Source organism: Trachemys scripta, chromosome 1 (assembly GCF_013100865.1).
Source record: "Trachemys scripta elegans isolate TJP31775 chromosome 1, CAS_Tse_1.0, whole genome shotgun sequence".
NCBI lineage: Eukaryota > Metazoa > Chordata > Testudines > Emydidae > Trachemys > Trachemys scripta.
This window is the reverse complement of record NC_048298.1, coordinates 232014475-232037354: the sequence shown is the minus strand read 5'-3', so window position 1 is coordinate 232037354 and position 22880 is coordinate 232014475. Positions and strand designations below refer to the sequence as shown.

At 42.6% G+C, this 22880-nt stretch overlaps 1 protein-coding gene across 6 annotated transcripts in view; it reads right to left on the bottom strand.

Annotated features, from left to right (window-relative positions):
• The window catches only part of MAP4K4 (mitogen-activated protein kinase kinase kinase kinase 4), a 251981-nt gene that overhangs the window by 120381 nt on the left and 108720 nt on the right, over window positions 1-22880 (bottom strand). For all 6 annotated transcript variants that reach the window (XM_034757996.1, XM_034758000.1, XM_034757997.1 and 3 more), the window contains exon 3: window positions 20403-20459. In XM_034757996.1, coding sequence (XP_034613887.1) covers window positions 20403-20459 — 57 coding nt within the window. The remainder of the gene's footprint in view (window positions 1-20402; window positions 20460-22880) is intronic.

The window sequence follows — 22880 nt, the reverse complement described above, 5'->3', positions numbered from 1 at the left end:
CAACCTGATGAAAATCTTCACAAAAAGAATGAAATACCCAGTGAATTAACTGGGTTCAGTGGAATTATAGAGGTATAAATGAGGGCAGAGTTTGGACAACTATGTTTTCATCTGGAACATACTCTGAGCCAGTCAATGCTTTGCATAAACATACCTACTTCCAGTGATTATCTGAACCAACCCATCTGAGGTTTACCACCTGTCACTACTGAAAGCACTATTAAACGCCAGAAAAATACTTCCCAGATTAGCAAGGCTCAGTCTGTAAATACAGGTCACAGTACATAAATGTGGCCTTTCTAAGCCAGCCTCCTTCAGGTGCCCAATTCATAAAGTCAGTTTGCATTGCACACTTTTCCCGCTGTACTTGTCTTGACACGTTTTGCTCTAATTTTGAAGCCATGTACTCAGCTGACTCTGCCCCCTATGTTCTTGTGCAGCACAGTCTTGATCTTGACTTTGGTATCACAATACATTCTATGGCAGTGGGCCAATGTGACAAGTAAAGTAATTTCTGAGCCAGGCAAATGGCCTAGAAGTAGAAGGTGTAGAGAGAATGGGTGGGGGAATCCCATCTCAAGAGCCTTATCTGGTTCTTTGTTCCCAAGTCTACAATGTGTTTGAGCACTGCAGAGCCTCCCTGCTTAGCACCTACCAGGGAGGGAATACCTCTCTAGCAACCTCTCCAAATGAATGGAGATGCTACCATGACTATCTCCGAAAGGAGTCACAGCCAAAGCTTCTTCAAGGGGAAAAGATATTCCAAAATCAGGTCCTTGCAGGGGGGAGGCATGGGGAGACTCTCTAGGTACTCACATGGCCCCGTCGTTTTAACAGCCTCCCAACTATTTAAAGAGACAAGTTGGGTGAGGTAATATCGTTTAGTGGACCAATTTCTGTTGGTGAGAAACACAACTAAAAAGCTTGTCTCTCTCACCAACAGAAGTTGGTCTACTAAAAAATATTACCTCACCCACTTTGTCTCACTAATATCCTGGAACCAACACAAGGGCTACAACAACACTGCACATCCCTCGTATTTAAACATAGAAAAAAGCAAGTGCAATTCCTCTTCCTCCCTTCCCAGTGTGTAGGAGAAATCCCTTGATTAATTTGTTTGCTTTGTTGTGTTTGTACAGGAGAGAGAATGGGTTTAGGATTTAAATGCTGATTGTCCTTTTTGCCATAGCACTGCCAATGACAACACTCAACTAATTTGTATTGCAAATGAAGGATTAGCAACGTAGGTTTAGAAAAAAGGTTGTGTCTCAACTATTTAGGCTATCTACTCAAATTCACCCCCAGATTTTAACCAGAACTGGGGAGCGGGGGCTATATCCTGGCATGGAAACAGGCTATTCCCTCAGTGCCTTGGGTTAAATGGAGACCTATTTCATGATGCTTTACCCACAACTCTCACTGGTCTATAAATCAGTCCACACAACTCCATATAATTTTATAGTTCAACTAGGGCTTTGTAAAACCTTTTTAATTAAATACCATAATTGTTTCAAAGTGCAATAGCTAAATTTCTACAGCAGTTGAGGTGGGAGCAAGGGAAATTTGCCAATCAAAAAATAAACAAAATGCATCTCATTACAGTTTAGAAGTGGGTCGGTTGCACAGTAAGAACAAAGAGAAAAATGACAGTAAAAAAGCTACCGAGTTTAAATATGCAACACTCAGTTACACATTCCTAAATCATATTTTAGCATCACTATTTCCAGTGCAATGCCTCACTGCAGGCAACCCTCTGCAGTAGCATTCATGGTGACAGGCTAGTGGATAGGGGAGTGGAAGCTTCATTCACAGGGATTTCCCTTTTGCTTGTGGCATGTTTTTCCAGCTAAATTTCTGGTTGCTAAAAACAACTCTCATTAAGTGACAGATTTTCAGGGATCGTGTGTGTGTTCTCATTGCCTGCTCCTGTACTTGCATTCAAGATGCTTTGACAAGCTAGTTACAGTTAATTTAAATTATATGGGCCGTTGAATTTATACTGGGATTTCCACTCAGTTCCTACCAACACATGTAAAACTAGAAACGGTCATTGGAATTCAATTCAGAGGGGGGGAAAAACTGGCTGAAGTGGAAAATATCCATGTAGTGATGAAAAGCTGCAGAAACACCTCTGGCAAATGGAAGTTTTGTTGCCTGACCATTTCATTTCTGGGACTGACCTCTTCACTACACACGCAGATATCCATGGTGCCCCTCTTTTCCTGCAAATACCAGAAATAGTTTAGACCAGTTCATGGGGCTCCAGGTATGGCCACAAAATTAGTCATGAATGATAGATAGATAAACATGACCAAAAGATGCTGGAACCTCTTCCCTAACCATAGCCCTATTGATCTATTTTGGGGATAGCCCCTTGGAGCAACTTCCTGCTGAAAAATGCCCGTGCTGAGAACTGGAGATTAAGCCTGTAGTGCTTTTATAAAGACGGTACTGATGATCTTTGCAAGGTAAGAGAAGGTGACGATATCTTTGCAGATTTCTTCTGTGGTGGCTGATGACCTCTCTGCCCAGGAGAATATATAGGAAGATCTTACGTACAGCTGAATGTGCGTCAGTCATACACTTAAACCACTTAGCTATGGAGGATTTGGACACTTTCAGGCCCAGACTATTCAGGTGAAAAGAAACAAGAATGTTTTCCTGAATGGATCATTTGCACTAAGATAAGTCTGCACAGCATCTTCACAGCTCTTCTCACACTTAGCATGCATCATATGCTGCTTCTTTTGGATACTGAGGAATTAGGCAAAACCAAAAGGAGAATATTGTCCTGTGAGGTACAGAAGAGAATGTTAACCTTGGTTACAAGTTAGCTTGGACCATGGAAAATTACCTTATTCTTGCGTATCAGCACTTCCTGTCACAAAAATCTATGTCTAGGGTTTGGTTTTAAGACTGCAGGTTAGCCAGCAACTTTCACATTCAACCTCTCATATGTTCCGTTTTGTAAAGGAACGCCATCAAGGGATCAGACTAGATACTTCTCTCTCATTAACAATTACAATGCCATTTTACATGTATATACATATAGCTGCACACACACCTTTGGGGAAAAAAAACAGATCACACCAGATAATCTGAGATGTACACTACAACTTTTGTAGGCCCATAACCGAAGAATAGTGCCAACAGTAGGTTTTTAAATGCCTAAAAGTTGTTTCTTTGTTCGATCCTGGCTGGGTTCCCATAGCTACATCTTCTCCACATAAAATAAAGATACTAAGCTTGTTTCTTTTAAAATTATCTACTTCTTCTTCTTCTTGTTTTACGACAATGCTGGAAAACATCTTTGCATCTGGGACAGAAGATAGGATACTGGGCTAGCTGGACCATTGGTCTGACCCAGTATGGCCATTCTTATGTTACTTATATGGAGAAGGGGGAGAAACACAACTGAAAAAGAGAGGGTGAGAGAATGGAGAGTGATTCCACAATGAAATGCTATGTGATACACCTCTACCCCTATAATGCAGTCCGATATAACACGAAATCGGATATAACGCGGTAAAGCAGTGCTCCAGGGGACGGGGCTGCTTTACCTCGTTATATCCGAATTCGTGTTACTGCAAGTGGTTCCTCTGCGCCCCCCGTTACTTGCTGCGGCCCTCCCCGGGCGCCCCCCCCCCCCCGCCCCAGCTCACCTCCGCTCCGCCTCCTCCTCCCACAAGCGCGCCGCAGCTCCACTTCTCCTCCCGCCCAGGCTTGCTGTGCCAATCAGCTGTTTGGAGGAGAAGCGGAGCTGCGGCGCGCTCGTGGGAGGAGGCAGAGGCGGAGCGAAGGTGAGCTGGGGCCGCAGCAAGTAAAGGGGGGGGGCGGAGGAACGCTCCCCGCCCCAGCTCACCTCGCTCTGCCTCCTCCTCCTCCCCCCACGAGCACACTGCCCAGCTCCGCTTCTCCTCCCTCCCAGGCTTGCCGCACCAAACAGCTGATTGGCACGGCAAGCCTGGAAGGGAGGGAGGGAGGGAGAAGCGGAGTGGCAGCGGCGCGCTCAGGGAGGAGATGGAGGCAGAGCGGAGGTGAGCTGGGGCGGGGAGTGGTTCCTCTCCCTACCCCGATAGAACGCGATCTCACCTATAACACGGTGAGATTTTTTGGCTCCTGAGGTTATATCGGGGTAGAGGTGTATACGGTAATCATGATGTATGGTGAAAGTGTCCCATTTAAAGAGGCATCAACTTAAACAAAAAAAATCCATCTGTATATTTTTAAACTACTGTAACAAGGAAAATTTAAGATTACTGTAACAAAGAGTCTAAAGCTTATTTTTCTTTCATTCCCTCCCACCCCCCTAACTTTGCTTACTTTGTGCATTTAGCGATACTTTGGATACAGCAAGTTTCACTGTTTCCCCTCTACAGTTAGCCAGTTTTCACTGTGTAGGTCTTTCACACAGCAAAAGGGGAATTTTTCAGAAATAAGGAATGTGATTATAAAAATCATAAAACTTTGGCTGGAGGGACTCTGGGGCAGGTATAGTTCAGGAACTACAATTAACACACACAAAAAATTTAAAACTGACTAGATTTCACATTAATATAAGCAAATGAATCCCCAATCCTGAACCCTCATTCCACGCCCCAAGACTAAGGCCCCATCTACACAAAAATAACCACATTTAAAGAGTTTGGGCTACAATAATTAGTTTACTATTTATTCTTGCCCACATGGACATAATAAATATGTTATAAAACTGTGTTTTAGCCTAGGTACCTACCAGAATTCAATCATGGTTCTCTAACGTGGTTATAATGGGTTTTTATTCGGGCAAGAAAACACATGTAGCATTTTATGGCCACCTTGTCTTGACTACTCTAGGAAAATGAGATATCAAATTCACCACCCATGGAGAAGTTGCATTGTAGAGTAGACAGTACAGCCAGGTTTTTTTTGTTGGTTTGTTTGTTTTGTTTAAAAGGAGGGAGAGCAGGGGGAAGAATTTTTCACAAATATTCACACAAGAACTTTCTGGTTTTAGTCAACAAAATTTCAACATTTGACATTTTTTTCTACTAGCTCTGTAGATAGAGCTCTGAGTTTGACAACACAATAGTACCAACCCTCACATTACTGCTATTCCTGGTAGAGATGCACCATTATTAGAACAATGGCAGGAGATTTCACAAAATAATGTTAGTTTAGGCATAGCCCTTAAGCTGAGTTAGATGGCCTGACTGTGAAAGCATCTAACTCCTTTCTAAACTGCAGCACCCGGCAGTGAAGAGTCTCAACTTTCCCACTGTAGGTGTAACCAAGTACTAAGGCCCAGGTCCTGCAGAAATTAACTTTGTTGGGGACTATGTATCAGAACTACTCACAAGCTGAAACTTAAGCATTAGTGTGTTTGCATGTTCGGGACCTGTATCACTTATTCTGCTCATAATAGGTCTATATACCAGCGTAAAAACAGCAGTAGCTGGTCTACACTAGTGGCACTACATTGCGGTTGATGACAACATAGCTGCATTGGTGCCAGGGTAACAGACGGATATTTTAAGAAAAGGGGCAATGCAGACAAGGTAGATCCTAAACTTCTCCACAAGATAAAAAAAACTTTCAAAAAGTTTCTCTTTACTCACAACAAGAGTAAATGTAGAATTAATTTCATTTCATGGCATGATTTATTTCATGTTCTACTCCAAGTACATCAAAGCAGTCTGAGTATCATACACAGAACAACAACTCATACAAAGCTTCCAGCAATAGCACAGTTACTGCCACGATGGGGTACCCACTTCTTATCTGGTGCTCCACAACATGCTATAACATGGTTCCTAGCAGGGCCGGTGCTTCCACTAGGCAACCCTAGGCGGTCGCCTAGGACAGCAGGATTTGGGGGGCGGCATTTTGCCGTCCTCGGCGGCAATTCGGCGGCGGGGGTCCTTCCGCTCTGCGTCTTTGGGGCACTTCGGTGGCGGGTCTTTCACTTGCTCTGGGACCCGCCGCCGAAGCACCCCAAAGACACTGAATGGAAGGACCTTCACCACCAAATGCTCTGAGGAGGAACGCTGCCGCCTAGGGCGGCAAAAACCCTAGCGCCGCTCCTGGTTCCTAGGAAGAAATAATTAAACAGTGTCCGTATTAAGGGAATTATGTTCTACTCAGAGTTACAGCACAGTTCCCTCAACAGGGTTATAAACCCAGTTTGGCCCCAGCTACACAGGTATAACACAAACCATGTTATAGTATTTTATGGGACACCCAAATGGAAACTAGGTCTCTCAACAAGGCTGCTCTGGCAGATGGGACCAAAGCCTTAGAGATTACAACTGGCATAATTAAGGGTGTGTGGCAGAGGTATAGACACCACAGTTCTTGGGCTCCGAAAAGGGAGTGTTACCAAATGAGCCATATTGATACTTCCTGGTCAAAAATCCTTTAAAACACACACAGGATATGAAGTAATGCTGCTATCAAGGATCTTTATAAAAGTCAGATAACCTTTGTTTCTTCCAGCCTTGAAACTATCAGGTTCTCAGATAAGGAATGTTTAAAAAACAAAAATCAATTATTTTCAGTAGAGTCTCACAAGAGACAGTGCATGTAATCAGTCTTTTGTGAAGATTAAAGCTTTTGCACAAAAGAGGAACAAGCAGGTAGAAGTTAAACAAGTTCTCCTTTATAGGTCAGATGTTTTCGACCATTTTTCTCTATTGTCCCCCCTTCTGCCATGTTAGGGGACATCTTTGTGAAGCTGCTCTCTGCTGGAACCCTGACAGCCCCGTGGACCTTCTCACTGGACAATTCCCTTCTCCAAAGTTGTGCTTTGCATTGTCTATAGCTTCCCAAATGATTCTTCGTCAGTCACCCAAACCGTGCTTAATTTGTGCCAGGCTAGAGCCCCAGCACCTCTAGGAGTGGCAGTTCATAGCCCCGGCACCCTCTCTTCACCAGTGGCACCCTCTCTCCATTTTCACTTATACCCCACCATTGCTATGGACACCTTTCCAGCTGCTGACTAGTCTTCTTGCTCCCCAGTTCAGACTTCTTTAGCATGACAGCGTTACTATCCATCCCAGAACTCTGAACAGATACTGAAAACATGTCCTCTCTAGCAACTGGCTCCAGTATTGCGATGGGAAAGTTATTTGGAATATGTCCAAGATCCAAATAACTGACTAGATTCAGTTGTTAAATTGGTTCTCTTTGTTGAGGAATAAAATCATTGTTTCCACTAGTTGGGTTCTTTTCACTGTTCAGGGAAAAATCTGTTTTGAATTAACTTAATTCTACTGTGTATCAACTATGAAATGAAATCCATCTGCCACAAAAGGATTGTGCTATAACTTCAGTGTTGTGAGCTTCGTTGCAGGATCCAATATGCAGACAAGTCTTTTTGTGACAACGGATGCCCTTGTTTGAACAGAAGTATCACACACAATTTGTGGAGCAGAGCTAACCAGAGGGATCCAGTAAGTTGATACAGGGCTGTTCAGGGCTCCAGCAAAGAATAGCCCCATACAGATGTCAACATGGCAGATTGTGCAAGCATTGCTCTGTTAATTGGCTGAGCCTCTGACACAGCTGCAAAGAGATCAATTGTCATGGTGAGCAGTGGAGGGGGAAAAAAGAGCTATATTGCTCAGGACTGGTGTAGAAGAGGTGTTAGATCTGAATTGGCTAATGGTAACAATTAATTATACAAATACGCTTTACAGAGCTGTCCAATTGGCAGCAGAGCCATGTTACTCTTTGTAACCCCTTCTCCAAAATGATACATTATGGCTGGATGAACCATACTGCCCAGCTTTCCAAACTTCCTCCCAACTTAAGAGAAGTTTTCAGAAATGTCTTTGGACTCAGTCTGAAAGTAACTTTGGAACAAATCTGACTAGGAGAGAGGGATGTGCGGACTTCAGGAGAGAGTAGTTTAGAAAGGATGCAGACTGTGAGTGCTCTCCCTATCCTCTTCCATATCATAATTCTTCAAGCTGAAGTTGCCCATCCAAGAATTGTACAACCCTCTACAAACAACAAGCAAGCCTCTCACCCTTCGGAGGTAAGCAATCAGATACGACTGCAACAAACACCTGGATACATAAGCATTACAGCTGGGCAAACTCAGACCTGATCCACATTAGGAAGTAGGAACATGTCAGTATGGTTGTCAGAAACTGTATGGCAAATTTACCTGTAAAGCACAAACAATCTGGCAGCACAATGTATTAAAATCTCATTCCATGAGCAAGTAAATGATAGAAAAGCGGGGAGGTGTCATTTGAGTGATAGAAATTTACAGAATCATAATTTCAATGGTGTCACCCACTGTGGTGTGGCATGGCAAAGGCGCTGCCCTCCTGGCTCCCAGCTCCAGGTTCCCAGCTCCCAGCTTCTGGTTAGTGGAAAAGTTTGATAATACAATGTCACTGGAAATGGGTCCAGTTGGGTATAATTCAAAAGCCCTCTCCCACGAACACAATGGTAGTAAACATGACAAACCTAGAACAATTATGTGTATATATATTTGGACATGACAAACCTAGAACGTGTGTGTGTGTGTGTGTGTGTGTGTGTGTTTGAGAAAATGCTTAAAATCAACTTTTTAAAATTATACTTTAACACAGGGATGCACTGCTTACCTAAAAAATATATTGATCTTTGGAAACTTAAGAAAGTAAGTAGGACTGAAAACATTTATTCAAAATCATCGTGTCATCTCCATCTAGGGCGCCATTGCTAGACATGTTCTCACACTAATCCTCATCCATGCCACACTCACATATCTCCATACTGCTGGCCAAAAATTTGCAGGATGGTGAGCATCTAGTCTTTGGCCATGAGCATTAGCAATTATCATCGAAAACTCCTGGAAGACTGAGGAGATTCTAGAGGACTGGAAAAGGGCAAACATAGTAGCAATCTATAAAAAGTGGAATAAGGCCAACCCGGGGAATTACAGACGAATCACTTAACTTCAGTACCCAGACACACAATGGAGCAAGTAATAGAGCAATCAATTTGCAAACACCTAGAAGATAATAAGGTGATAAGTAACAGTCAGCATGGATTTGTCAAGAACAAATCATGTCAAACCAACTTAATAGCTTTCTTCAATAGGGTAACAAGCCTTGTGGATGGGGGGAAGTGGTAGATGTAGTGTATCTTAATTTTAGTAAGGTTTCTGATACTGTCTTGCATGACCTTCTCGTAAACTAACTAGGTAAATACAGCCTCGATGGCACTACTAAAAGGTGGGTACGTAACTGGTTGGAAAACCATTCCCAGAGAGTAGTTATCAGTTGTTCATAGTCAAGCTGGAAGAGCATACTGAGTGGGGTCCTGAAGGGATCAGCCCTGGGTTCAGTTCAATTCAATATCTTCATAAATTATTTAGATAATGGCATAGAGAGAACACTTATAAAGTTTGGGGGCGATACCAAGCTGAGAGGGGTTGCAAGTGCTTTGGAGGATATGATTAAAATTCAAAATGATCTGGACAAACTGGAGAAATGGTCTTAAGTAAATAAGATGAAATTCAGTAAGAACAAATACAAAGGACTCCACTTAGGGAGGAACAATCAGTCTCACATATACAAAATGGGAAATGACTGCCTAGGAAGGAGTACTGCAGAAAGGGATGTGGAGGTTATCATGGATCACAAGCTAAATACGAGTCAACAGTGTCATGCGGGGGGGGGGGGGGGGGGAGAACCACAACCACAAACACCATTCTGGGAAATATTAGCAGGAGTATTGTAAGGAAGACATTTCCACTCTATTCCACACTGATAAGGCCTCAGCAAGAATATTGTGTCCATTTCTGGGCACTACATTTCAGGACAGATGTGGACAAATTGGAGAACATCCAGAGCAGAGCAACAACAATGATCAACGATCTAGAAAACGTGACCTATGAGGAAAGACTGAAAAAAATGGATTTGTTTAGTCTGGAGAAGAGGAAAACGGGGGGGGGAGGGGGAACATAACAGTTTTCAAGTTCATAAAAGGTTGTTACAAGTAGGAGAGTGAAAAATTGTTCCCATTAACCTATGAGGTTAGGACAAGAAGCAATGGGCTTAAAATTTCAGCAAGGGAGGCTTAGGTTGGACATTGGGACAAACTTCCTGCCAGGGTGGTTAGGTACCGGAACCAACTGCCTAGGGAGGTTGTGGATCTCCACCATTGAAGGTTTTTAAGAACAACTTAGACAAACAACTGTCAGGAATGGCCTAGTTGTTAATACTCATGATTTGAGTGCAGGGGACTGGACTAGATGACCTATTGAGGTCCCTTCCAGTCTTACACTTCTATGATTAGCTGAAAGATTGATTTGGGAGCACATAGTATTTCACACAAAACTGGTGAGATAGTCCATCCTCCAAGACCCATCCAGGAGAGAGTAGTTTTGGATGTGCTCGACCATCCCAGAGCTAGTCCACTGCTCGACCATCCCAAAGCTATTCCGCTGCTTAACAATTTGTCCTCTTAGTAGCACGTATAAATTCACCCCTTGTCAGGGGGGATTCTTCTCCATTTGTCTGTTTCTGAGGAAAACATTCACCAATGTAGCTCTGCAAGTGTGGTAATGCTGGTCTTCAAATGGTAAACTCAGCATATGAACTCTTCCCCTGCATTTATGAACTTATCGGTGACTCTCTTGGCCATTCCAAGGACCTTCAGAGCAAGGAGGTTGAATCAAATATTCTTTCCAGCCAACCTCCCAGTAGCATGACATCCTGAAAAGGTGTGGAAGCCTGGTAGTGCAGCAGCTTTCAGTGGTCCGAGTGGTAGGAACACATCTGAGGGATGTGCAGCAATTCAGCTTCCTGGAAGCTAACAGAAAAACAGAATCTTGGAATGGAGTGGCACCCACCTCTCACATGCCACCTCTCACAAGTGCCCCCTTTTGGTCAGGTGTGAGCCTGCTGTTTTTTCTGTTTGGAACAGGAGTGGCACACACTTCTCAAGGGCACCTCCCCAGCCGATGGTTTCTTCAGTGGCTCAGCCCTCCGACCGAGTCACACATGCTGTCCCCCTCTCTAGTCTCTAGTTCTTTCTTACGGCCATGGTATAGGGCGATAGCACTAAGGCTTCCCCCTGGAGGCATCGCCTTCCTTAACAGCCCAACAGGGGCCATCTTGGCACCCTCAGTTGGTGTTCTTTCAGCAACACTCGCCTGGGGCTCAGTCTTCAACCAGATCAGCAGGGCTCCATCATGGTACTCGCCCTCTCTGGTTAGGTTCTGGGCTCAGTCCCCTGGGCTCAGCCTGCAGGGCAGCCTGCCTGCACTGACCTGTCCATGGTCCTGTTGCTCTTCCAGCCAGACAGGCACCCAGTCCTCGCTCTTCAAGCTCCAGGGAGCAACTGACTGCTCTGCTTCTGCTGCTTCCTTTTATAGGGCTCTTCTGAACCCTGACTGGCTGCTCCCCTGTAGCCTCTCTAAGCTGACTGGAGGACTTCTCTACTCTTTTCTGGGGTGGGGTGAGGCAGGGCCGCGAGGCCTCCAGCAGAGGGACTCCAGACCTAGTCCTCCCTGTCACAGGAAGTCTTGAGTAGCATCTCACAGAGTCCACTAGAACATCTGTTTCTTGTGCAAAAATGGAATTTAGTGGTTCTTCTCTATGCGGCACTGATGGCATGCAACATAAATTTTAGTGGCAGCCTCTGCTGAACACTGCAAGGCAGCTGCTTCATTATGCTATGTGATGATGAAATTCTTTGCACGCTGGAGCTTTTTTCCTGCAAGGTGTGCAGTTAACTCATCCTTTGTATAAGTCTGAGACAGCAGCTTCTTCACTGTGACACCGGAGATGTTCGTGGAGTCCATGGTTTTGTGTTGGACACGTGCAATAACAGTCTTTTCTTTCTAGTATTTTTTAATTGATTCCTCTGCATACGAGTCAAACATGAGGTGGATTTTGTCATATGTCTAGTATTTTATCTGTAGCCTCACAATGAAGTGTTCAGCCAAATCTCGGCAGGTGTTAACAGTTTCTGGTTTGCTGAGAGCTTGACAAGACTATTAATGATTGCTATGCTGAAAAGCCTCTGTTGGCCTAAGGTACTTGGTCACATTGTCAGTAGGTGCTGGTTTAGGAAGACCATATGAAATGTGCATTAGTTTGCTTTTTGCCAGGCACATGTGCATTGTTCCGTCACACTCAAACATCAATTGTCATAGCATGAATAACTCGTAATTTCCCAGAGTCTCACATAGATCAACATCATGCTGCGATCTGGACTCAACCAGGAGATGAGCAAACAATGACCTCTCTACGTTTAGCTCTTTAATAGTTCCTGCCACCTTCACTCTGACTTTCTTCTTTGCATTCAAGCACAGCTTTAGTCTGTTGTTCTTGTTTGGAGCTCATAGAGATCAATGGAGCCTTGGATAATTCTTTGTGTTTTGAAGGCTTCATACACATCATGACCCAAAATATCCATTCAACTGACATCTTTAGTGATCTCATCATTGAAGCCTGCTTTCATAATGATGATATTAATGAGCTCCATTTAGGGACAAGCTCGGAGACCCGATTTGTATGAGGTACACAATGCCACCATGCAGATGAAGAACAACAAGGCAGCAGGTCTAGATGGGATCCCCACTGAAACCTTCAAAAACGGTGGATCAGAGCTAATTTGGCAGCTTTACCTGCTTATCTTTAAAAACTGGTTAAAGGAGGAGATACCCAGTGAAATGAGGGATGCCCTGATTGTCACCCTCTTCAAGAAAGGGGATAAAGTGGATTGTGGAAATTATCGTGATATCTCCCTCCTAGCCACTGCAGGCAAAGTTCTGGCGTGGATCCTTGCAACCCGCCTTCTGCTCCATCAGAAGAACTTTTACCGGAGTCACAGAGCGGTTTCCGACCACATCGTGGAACTGTGGATATGACCGTCACAGCACTGCAGCTGCAAGAAAAGTGTCAGGAGCAAAACCAACCACTGTACATGACTTTTATTGATCTAACTAAAGCCTTTGACTCAATGGATCACTATGCCCTCTAGACTGTACTTTTTAAGATTGGATGTCCTGATAAATACATCAATGTCCTAAAATTACTTCATGATAACATGAAAGCAACTGTTCTGAGCAGCACTGGCTCCCAGAGTGAACCTTTCAAAAGTACAAACAGGAGTCAGACGGGGCTGTATCATCGCTCCAACCATGTTTGCGGTTTTTATTGCCGACATTCTTTACCTAGTTGCTGGGAAGTTTACAGCTGGCGTTGAAATCATTTACAGAATGGACAGAAAGCAGTTCAGGGTTAGCAGGCTGAAAGCCAAGAGTAAGATGTCCACAACATCTATTGTGGAACTTCCGTAAGCTGATGACAACGCAATCTTTGCCCACTCTGAGAAAGCTCTTCAAACTATCTTGAATGTGTTTGCTGATGCTTACGCATGTCTTGATCTCACTCTTAATATCAAGAAGACTAAAGTGCTCTATCAGCCCTCTCCAAATGAGGTATTACATGCCCATCTATCAAAAGCAATGGAGTTGCACTGGAGAATGTCGATCATTTCCTCTACCTTGGAAGTCATCTTTCATCCAAGGCAGATATTGATGCAGAAATTCAACATCGCCTGAGCTGTGCCAGTGTAGCTTTTTCTCGTTTATGGCACAGGGTCTTTGAAGATCACGACATTCGAACAGACACCAAACTTCTTGTTTAGCAAACCGTTATTCTTCCAACACTGTTGTATGGGTCCAAAACTTGGACAACCTAGACACCACATGAAAGTCCTTGAGAGGCACCATCAACGCTGCCTTTGTAAGATTCTGAAGATCAAATGGGAAGACAGGTGCACCAATATTAGTGTTCTGGAAGAGGCAAAGACCACCAGTATGAGGCAATGATCATCTGTCAGCAATTCCACTGGACTGGTCACGTTGTCCGGATGCCAGACCATCGTCTCCCAAAACAGGTCCTGTTATCTAAGCTGAAAGAAGGGTACCATAACATAGGTGGACAACGGAAGCGTTATAAGGACTTGCTGAAGGACAACCTAAAAAAATGTAATATTGACATTGATACCTAAGAGACACTTGCCCAGGATCGCTTAAAATGGAGTGAAGTCCTACGTGATGGTCCCCTGCATTTTGAACTTGCTCGCCGGCAAGCCAAAGAGGACAAGAGGCGCAGGAAGAAGTAGAGACTGGTCTCCAGTTATGGTCAACAGCCTCCTGCTGAGCCTGAAAACATCTGCCCTCATTGTAACAGAACTTGTGATTCAAGGATTGGCCTTATTAGCCACCTGAGGACCCATAACTCCCATGGAAGATGATCATACTCAGTAATGAGTGATCGCCCATCAATGATCTCCAGTCTGTCATTCACGAATGGGTTGCCAGTGCAAGCAAGCACATCCCGTAGCTTTAAATTTGCCCCTTCTTGGACAGCAGCTAACGAGTCTAGATGGTGCTTGATTATTTTTGGGGAAGTCACCCCATCCATGCTTAATGTTTTGTTCGAATGACGATGAAGCTCTGGGTATGTCAGGAAAAGAGCATTTGGATGCTGTGTTATCCCCATCAATTCCCCCAATGGCTTTCACCGCTCTGTTTTCATGTTCTAGGGCTTCATCTAAGCCAAATGCACAGAAGGGAACTGGTGACCTTTTAACAACTCAATTTCCTTTTTGAAATTCCTCCCATATGTAATCAATACCAGTGTCATACTGGAAGGACGTAATGAGTGGGGTCCCACAGTGATCAGTTCTGGGTCCGGTTCTGTTCAATATTTTCATCAATGATTTAGATAATGGCATACAGAGTACGCTTATAAAATTTGCAGACGATACCAAGCTGGAAGGGGTTGCAAGTCCTTTGGAGGATAGGATTAAAATTCAAAATGATCTGGACAAACTTGAGAAATGGTCTGAAGGAAATAGGATGAAATTCAATAAGGACAAATGCAAAGTACTCCACTTAGGGTACGTCTACATTACCCACTGGATCGGGTGTAGACGCGATAAATCAATCCCCGATCGCTCTGCTGTCGACTCCTGTACTCCACCGCAGCGAGAGGCGGAAGCGGAGTTGACGGGGGAGCGGCGGCAGTCGACCCTGCGCCATGAGGACGTGAGATACGTCGACTTCAGCTACGCTATTCTCGTAGCTGAAGCTGCGTATCTTAGGTCGATCCCCCGCCCCTAGTGTAGACCAGGCCTTAGGAAGGAACAATCAGTTGCACACATACAAAATGGAAAATGACTGCCTACGAAGGAGTACTGTAGAAAGGGATCTGGGGGTCATAGTGGATCACAAGCTAAATATAAGCAAACAGTGTAACACTGTTGCAAAAAAAGTGAACATCATTCTGGGATGTATTAGCAGGAGTGTTATAAGGAAACACAGAAGTAATTCTTCTGCTGTACTCTACGCTGATTAGGCCTCAACTGGAGTATTGTGTCCAGTTCTGGGTGCCACATTTCAGGAAGGATGTGAACAAATTGGAGAAAGTCCAGAGAAGAGCAACAAAAATGATTTAAGGCCTAGAAAACATGACCTATGAGGGAAGATTGAAAAAAATGGGTTTGTTTAGTCTGGAAAAGAGAAGACTGAGCGGGGACATGATAACAGCTTTCAAGTATGTAAAAGGTTACAAAGGGGAGGAGAGGGATTTCTTAACCTCTGAGAATAGGACAAGAAGCAATGGGCTTAAATTGCAGTAAGGGAGGTTTAGACTGGACATTAAGAAAAACTTCCTAACTGTCAGGGTGGTTAAGCACTGGAATAAAATGCCTAGGGAGGTTGTGGAATCTCCATCACTGGAGATTTTTAAGAGCAGGTTAGACAAACACCTGTCAGGGATGGTCTAGATAATACTTAGTCCTGCCATGGGGCAGGGGACTGGACTAGATGACCTCTCAAGGTCCCTTCCAGGCCTATGATTCTATGGTCAGCCACTGTTAAATTGTGTAGTGTAGACCACAAAAAGAGGATAAGCAGCTTGTCTACAGTAGTACAAAAAGGCAGTGACAAAGTTGGGGAGAGAACCTAGATCTCCTTACCCAGTTCTGTATTTTCACTAGCTAAATGCAAGAGATTTGACATATGTTTCTGCCATTGGCTGCTTACATTTTTATGTAGGATATGGGGAAGGGAAAAAAAAAGAGGGGCAATAAAAGTAATCCAAATTTTCCTTTACAAATCAGCAGGGTATCTTATCCATTCATTTACTTGCATAGTTTTATACAGTAACTCCTTGCTTAATGTTGTAGTTATGTTTCTGAAAAATGCTACTTTAAGCGAAACCATGTTAAGCGAATCCAATTTCCTCATAAGAATTAATGTAAATAGAGGGGATTAGGTTCCAGGGAATTTTTTTTCCAACCAGACAGAAGACACTATATACATATACAGTACAAGTTTTAAATAATTTTAAACCAACAATTTAATACTGTACTCTCCAATGATGATTGTGAAACTTGGTTGAGGCAGGGGCATAGCGAGGTCAGGGCACGAGGGCTTGCCCCACTCTGCCCACCCGGCGCTCCTACCAGGGAGCAGGGTTGGGGGTTTGCCCACTCACCAGCTGGAACACCGGGCAGGCAGAGTGGGGTGAACCAAACAATCTTATAACAGAACATTGTGCGACTTTAAACAAGTATGTTTTCTAATAGATCACCAACCTAATAACAAAATAATGTTAACTGGGACGACTTTAAGTGAGGAGTTACTGTATAGACTACACTGAACAAATCAGGGAATGCTGGACATGTGATCTCAAAGATGCTGCTGTTAAAAAGGAATGTAAAAAACTTTCACAAGTGAAGTCCAGCAGGGACCCAAAAGTGGGGGGGGGGGGAGCAATGTCAGGTATACGACAGTCAGACACAGGAGAAGTAATTTGGTATAGTGACTGTATGTTTCACCCAAAACCATAAAAGGAAGCATAAAAGAAAGTGTCTCCTACTCAAAAATAAGCTTTATTCCTGGAGAGATCAATATAGAAAGTCCCCGAAAGAGTTAAACAGCTATCAAAAATGGATACAACGGACACAACTAACAAACAATTCAGATACAAGCAAGTTTGCAAGGTACATTTTACTAAGTTTAAACGGCTCTTGCTTTAAACGAAAATGGACTCAAATCAAACAGTGACCATCAAACTTTAATCATAATTAAATCATATTTGATATTAATACCAGTCATGCTTAATTTAATATGCTATATGAATACACTACAGTAATATCCTACAGGTCAAAAACACATGACAATCTGATGCCAGGGCCTGTAAGTGCAGTTAGCGGGGTGACCAGCATGAGGTACCGTCTGTCCTAAAACGTGTGTCCAGTAAGGAACGAGCAAAGACTGACTGACTGTGAGGACTTTTTTTTTTTTTTTTTTTTTAAGTTATTTGCCCATAAATATAAACGTAGCCTGCGATACACAAAAGATAGATAAAATATGATACAGCCCTGAAAATAATTTTAAAAATATGCATATGCTAACAGTTCAGACATCTTTACCTTTTAGGGCAGTTAATTCCCTCCAGCTGCAGAGTAGCTTTCAGTTCATAAACACTGCTTAAGTTTGTTTTGTATTTTTATTTCCTATTGAAATGTTCTATGCACTAGTAATAGCTCTCTCATCCTATATCCACTGCTGCTCCACCAGGAAAAAGTGAAAGCGTGAGCTATAAACCTGATTTAAAAAAAAAAAAAAAAAGTTGGGAGTTTTGTTTGTTTGTTTGTTTTAAAAGCCAGGCTATTCCTATATAAAACAGTGCTCATGTTTCAATACTATGACTAACTAGTCTAAAAAAAAATTTAAGCGTTTAATCTGACATGGGATTTTCAGCCCACAACGTTTTCCTTTTTCAAAATAGATCTAAACAAGGCACAGCAATATAAGCACTGAACAACATTTTTACAATGCTGTGTAAGGTTTGAGACGCATAATTGCCATTTACTCTAGCAGGCGTTACGTGACTCTACGTTGCACTGATCAAAAAGTTAAGTTCACTTTAAATGGAAAGTTATTGACACTTGGTTGGTCAAAACCTTACGGGCCCAATCCCACAAATCCTTAGCAACTCCACACAGTATTAACTGACAGCAGCAGAGAATGTTTGCAGGATTGGGCCTTTATTATTTACAAGTTCGAATTTGGTTATGTGTTGCTGTCAGGTATCTTGAACGTTTTTACCTTCTTAAATCTTCAGCAAAGCATTAATTAGAGCAAGGTGATTAAAAAGGAGGCAATTTGTGTGTCTCATATTCTCTCTAGAGTATAGACAAAATCATCACTTATATCCCTCCATGCCACCAGTCAGACTGGAAAAGTTCTGGTTTTGAAACAGAGCAACAAGCTCAATATTAACGCTTTTACCAGCGAAACTAACACTGCTAGCGCTGTAGTACAGCAATCATACTGAGCCCAATCACTACAGTTACATTTGTAAAACAGCTTCCATTCAAACCCCATTTTCACACATGTACCCACAGTTCTTTAACCCAGCAACCTCTGGAATTTACAAGTCCAGCTCTGGAAGAAGTCTGAGATTCTAAGTATGAGAAGCCCAATGTCTTCAGAGCAAGGAGTAGTGATGGAAGACGTTTAGCCCAACATTGAAGAATGTACAGCATCTCTGCAACCTCCACAAACCTATTACATTGGAACAAAGAACTTACAAATTCTACTGGGGAAGCCTGTGATACTTACAAGCTCCACAAAGCCAGTATCTCAAAATTTCTCCTCCCTTCCTTCTTCTCCCGCCCCCACAACAATCTAGGGCTGTTAAGTGAAAACAGTGTTTCTAGAGTATTAAGGTTGCAAAATCGAGCACTCAAAAAGAAGAAAATTCCATAGCTAAGGCATCTCCCCCTAACATTAACTCAGTCGCAATGTACATGGCTAATATTTTTCTACTGTTTTCCTTGTTTAACATAACCTTTCGATCCAAACTGTTAGTTATTAATGCATGCCATAAAAAGAGATCTAGGGTGTGTAGCATAATCAAATTCAGCTTGTGGAAGAACCCTTAATTTTGTAATAACCTGATTTGTGAGTATTTGCTGCACTGATACTATCATCTGCCATTAAAGAGCACGCGCTCTAAGTCAACGCACCCTAGTATTCCCTGCTTTGCCTGCATGCTGACTATAGTGAATACAACCATGCCTCTTCACAAAGGCAGCCTTGGATAATCTTACAACTGAAAATTGATTTTTATGAAGAAAGCATGTCTAGCTCTTGACAGACATAACAGCTTAAGTTAAGATCAGCAGTCTCATCTGATACAATCACACAGAGATCCAGAGACATAACTGAAGTCCTATCAGTTAACCTACCCCTGGCTGCTGGTTTATAAATTTTTTTAAATTGTTTACCCATAAGGCTCTAATCCACCCTCCTGGGATCCTGTGTCCAAGGTAACATGTCCAGTTGGGAGTGTGTGTGCGCACATACATCAAAACATAAAACATGTAGTGATCTCCTTAACAGATGAATATGTCTAAGGTGTACATTTACTTGTAACATAATCATTCTGCTGATTAAAGACCCTGCTTTGTGCACAACACACCTTGAGCTTTGATGTCTTTTTTTAAAAATAACCACAGGAGATGAATGGGGTTGAGAACAATAGGATGCTTGGTTTGATGATGCGTTCTTCAGAGGCTGCTCAGTCAGTATAATGCTACCGAAACACACACAAAGATTCTGTCCAATTCTAAATCTAAAGTCTATGTGATAACTGCATATAGAATTCAATACAACACAAGTGGTATCTACAAGAAAAATCCTCTTTATTCTGATCGGTTTTAAATATTTTTAATTAAAACTAATCTCCTTTTGAACAGAGTAAACTAAAGTTATTATATATGGACAGGTTTAAAAATAGACATTTTTATTTTTTTTGGCTGGGTTAATTTCCCCTCTTTCCCATCTAAAGCGCCACTGTGAATCCCCCTGAGTCAGTTACAACTACTACTTTACACTGCTGAATTCTGCCAGCAATCTGCTCGGCATTCTAGCAGATGTTTCTGCTTTCAGGCCACTGGGAGCTTTATTGGACCCACTTCCTTTTCGGCCTAAAAAGGGTATAAGATGTATTCAAAAGTACTAGCGGAACTCTGATCCTCAAGTTCCTGCCCCATGTGTCCCCCATAACCTTCTTTTTCTATAAAGCAGAAGGTTGAAGTCACATTTAAAAAATCAGTATCCTCATCGTCCTTTGAGAACTTCCTGAAAAGGAGATGCTCCTGATTCTGAGATACTTTGGGTCCACCTGCAGCAACTTAAGTAAATGTCCCTCATGAGCACAGAAAGTCACAGAAGGGCAGACTGTGTGGCAGGCTAGCTCCTGCAAACAGAAAGTGATCACTCTCACATGAGAACTGCCATTAAAAAAAAAAAAAAAAAGTTAAACCACTTACCAATTCCTATTCAGTTCCCCCACCCCCCAAAAAAGAATGTTTTCTTTGCTTACCTCAGTAACGTCCATGACTTTGATGGCTGCCAGTTGACCTGTTTTGACATGCCGACCCTGAAAAACAGAAAGAAGAGTCAGCACCAGCATTCTATTTAAACACACACAGAGCAGGACCGTTAAGACAAGATTTCCAGACAGTGGGTTTTCCCCATCCCAGCTTGCCTATTATCTTTCCTACTATTTCATGTTGAAGACAGGAGATAAATACTTTAGATAACTAACCAAAGAGTTTAGTTTAAAATACTTAAAGAATTGGTTGAGATAAATCACTTCTCATTAAAAGGATAATTAGCAAGATTGTCAAATTATAATTAAGCACAAAAGCAATGCATTTGCATTTACCGTTCCTTTCCATTTTCTTTAGCATAATTCACACAATCTACATCAATCTCCCATAGCTAGGCAACAAACATTTTAGCCATGTTTATAAGGCAAGCGACTCCAGATACTGTGCATTCTAAAAAGGTATCCTCGGAGCACATTTAGGTAAGGCAGAGATTCCATCAGTATTTTGCATTTATATTTTGCTGTGAACTCTGAGAAATACTGTGTAAAAGCATGTGAGCCAGACCACCACTGAAAGAGGACATTTTCTTAGACCTTATCTTCACTGCTTAAAAAAAAGGGGTGGGGGAGTTTACAGGGTAAAAAACAAACACACAATAATTATCTCACTGTAAAATCTTTAGTGGAGAGAGGCTCCAGCAGTGTTTTCCACAAGGTACTTCAGCGAGGCCAGCACTACACCTTTGCATGGGGTTGACCTCGCCTTGTTTTCATGGCAGTAAACCCAATGTACCTATGTTTTTACACTGCGGTAGCTAAGGTGCATTAGTCATCCCATGGTATAAAACACACTTGCCACTCCCCCCAATTCTCCACTTCTTCCATGTAGACCCCTATACCTAGAACTCCACCCTCACAACCCAATCTGTTATCGCTTCCCTCAAGCCCACCTTAACATACATTGCTCTGAACCAGCCAACAAAGTCTCGTCATCTGTCCGACCTCAGACTTTCTTCTTACCCCCACTCCTTCAGATAAATACAGTTAAAAACACAAATCACAGAGGTTACCAGTCTCCCATGCTAGACTACACTGACCAGTCACACTGCCTCGTTAGAACCATTTCTTTTCCATAATTTGTAAACTTTTCAGGAGAGGAACCATGGCCAAGACTTTCAAAAGTACCAGTGGCTTTGCTTGACTAATTTTGACACACCTGAATGAGGCCTTATTTTCTCAGTGACTTTCTGAAAATACAGACCTGGTAACCGTCTCAAGCTTGGTACCCCAAAGTTGAAGCACCCCAAAACCACTAGCCATTTTTGAGCCATGTACATCTAAGAGATGTTACCTATCAGCAGAGTGCCTAGTATGCTGTTGGTGCCATAAATAAATAGTTCTAGTAATAGGAAGATTTTCGGTCTCCATTTTCATTCAGAACTTCTAAGAGCTGACCCACTTCTCTCCCAATGACCATTCCAACCCCTTTCTTTAAATAAGTTACTGTGCTTATGCTACTGTCTGTTCCAAGAAGTTCCTTTGCTGCATGCATTTCTTTTAATATTTTTGTCACCTTAAATTAGTAATACAATCGCTTTTTCACTGAACTGGTTTGGGTATGAGAACAAAAGTAGAGCATCTGGATTCACGGAAGTACAGGCACATACATGCGCTGTAGGGAGTCAGTATTCACATGACAATGGTTGTGTGTTTCTGTGGCCCATGGTTGGTCTGGGAAGGAGGTGTTTAAGTTAAGTCAGGGCTGGCTAATACATGTTAGCCAACCTTGCCCTAACTTTGACCTCATTTCCTTATCTAGACAAAACCTTTCAGTAAGCCCAGGAGGGGCCTAAACATCCTATATCATGACAAGAGCCACTGGCCTGGTCCCTAAGGCTCACCAACCAGCTGCCTTCCTTAGCCTGCTGTGGGGAAGGAAGAAATGTTGCATTAGACCCAGATAAACAGTGCTTCCTCTCTCAGACTCTCCCCTCTTCTTCATTGTAGATGGAGATGAAGAACCAAGAGACCGGGAAGGCGTGGGGGAATGGGAATATGAAATGGAGGGTACAGAGAGAAAAGACACTAAAGCTAAAAACAGAGGGGACAGAAGCCAGATCTGAAAAGGAGAAAAGGGAGAAAATAATTTTTAAAAAATAAATGAGAAGTTAATATTAACTCTGCAGGAAAAAACAAACTCTGGAGAAGTGAAGGAACAATATACCAAGATACATGGTACACAAAAAGTTGGGTGGTTAGAAAGGAAAAGAATAAAGAAAGTAACAAACGATACACCGGATGTCAATTATTTTCATGTAAAGTTTTCTTTATTTTCTGCTTTAAATCCATGAGCTACTGATGGCCTGGCCATTTCCAGGAAAGAGATCTGAAATTATTCCCAGCCTTTGCAAGAAGAGGCGAGGTTAGTCTGCTCTGGATGACTAGCACATATCATGCTCAGTTCCTTTT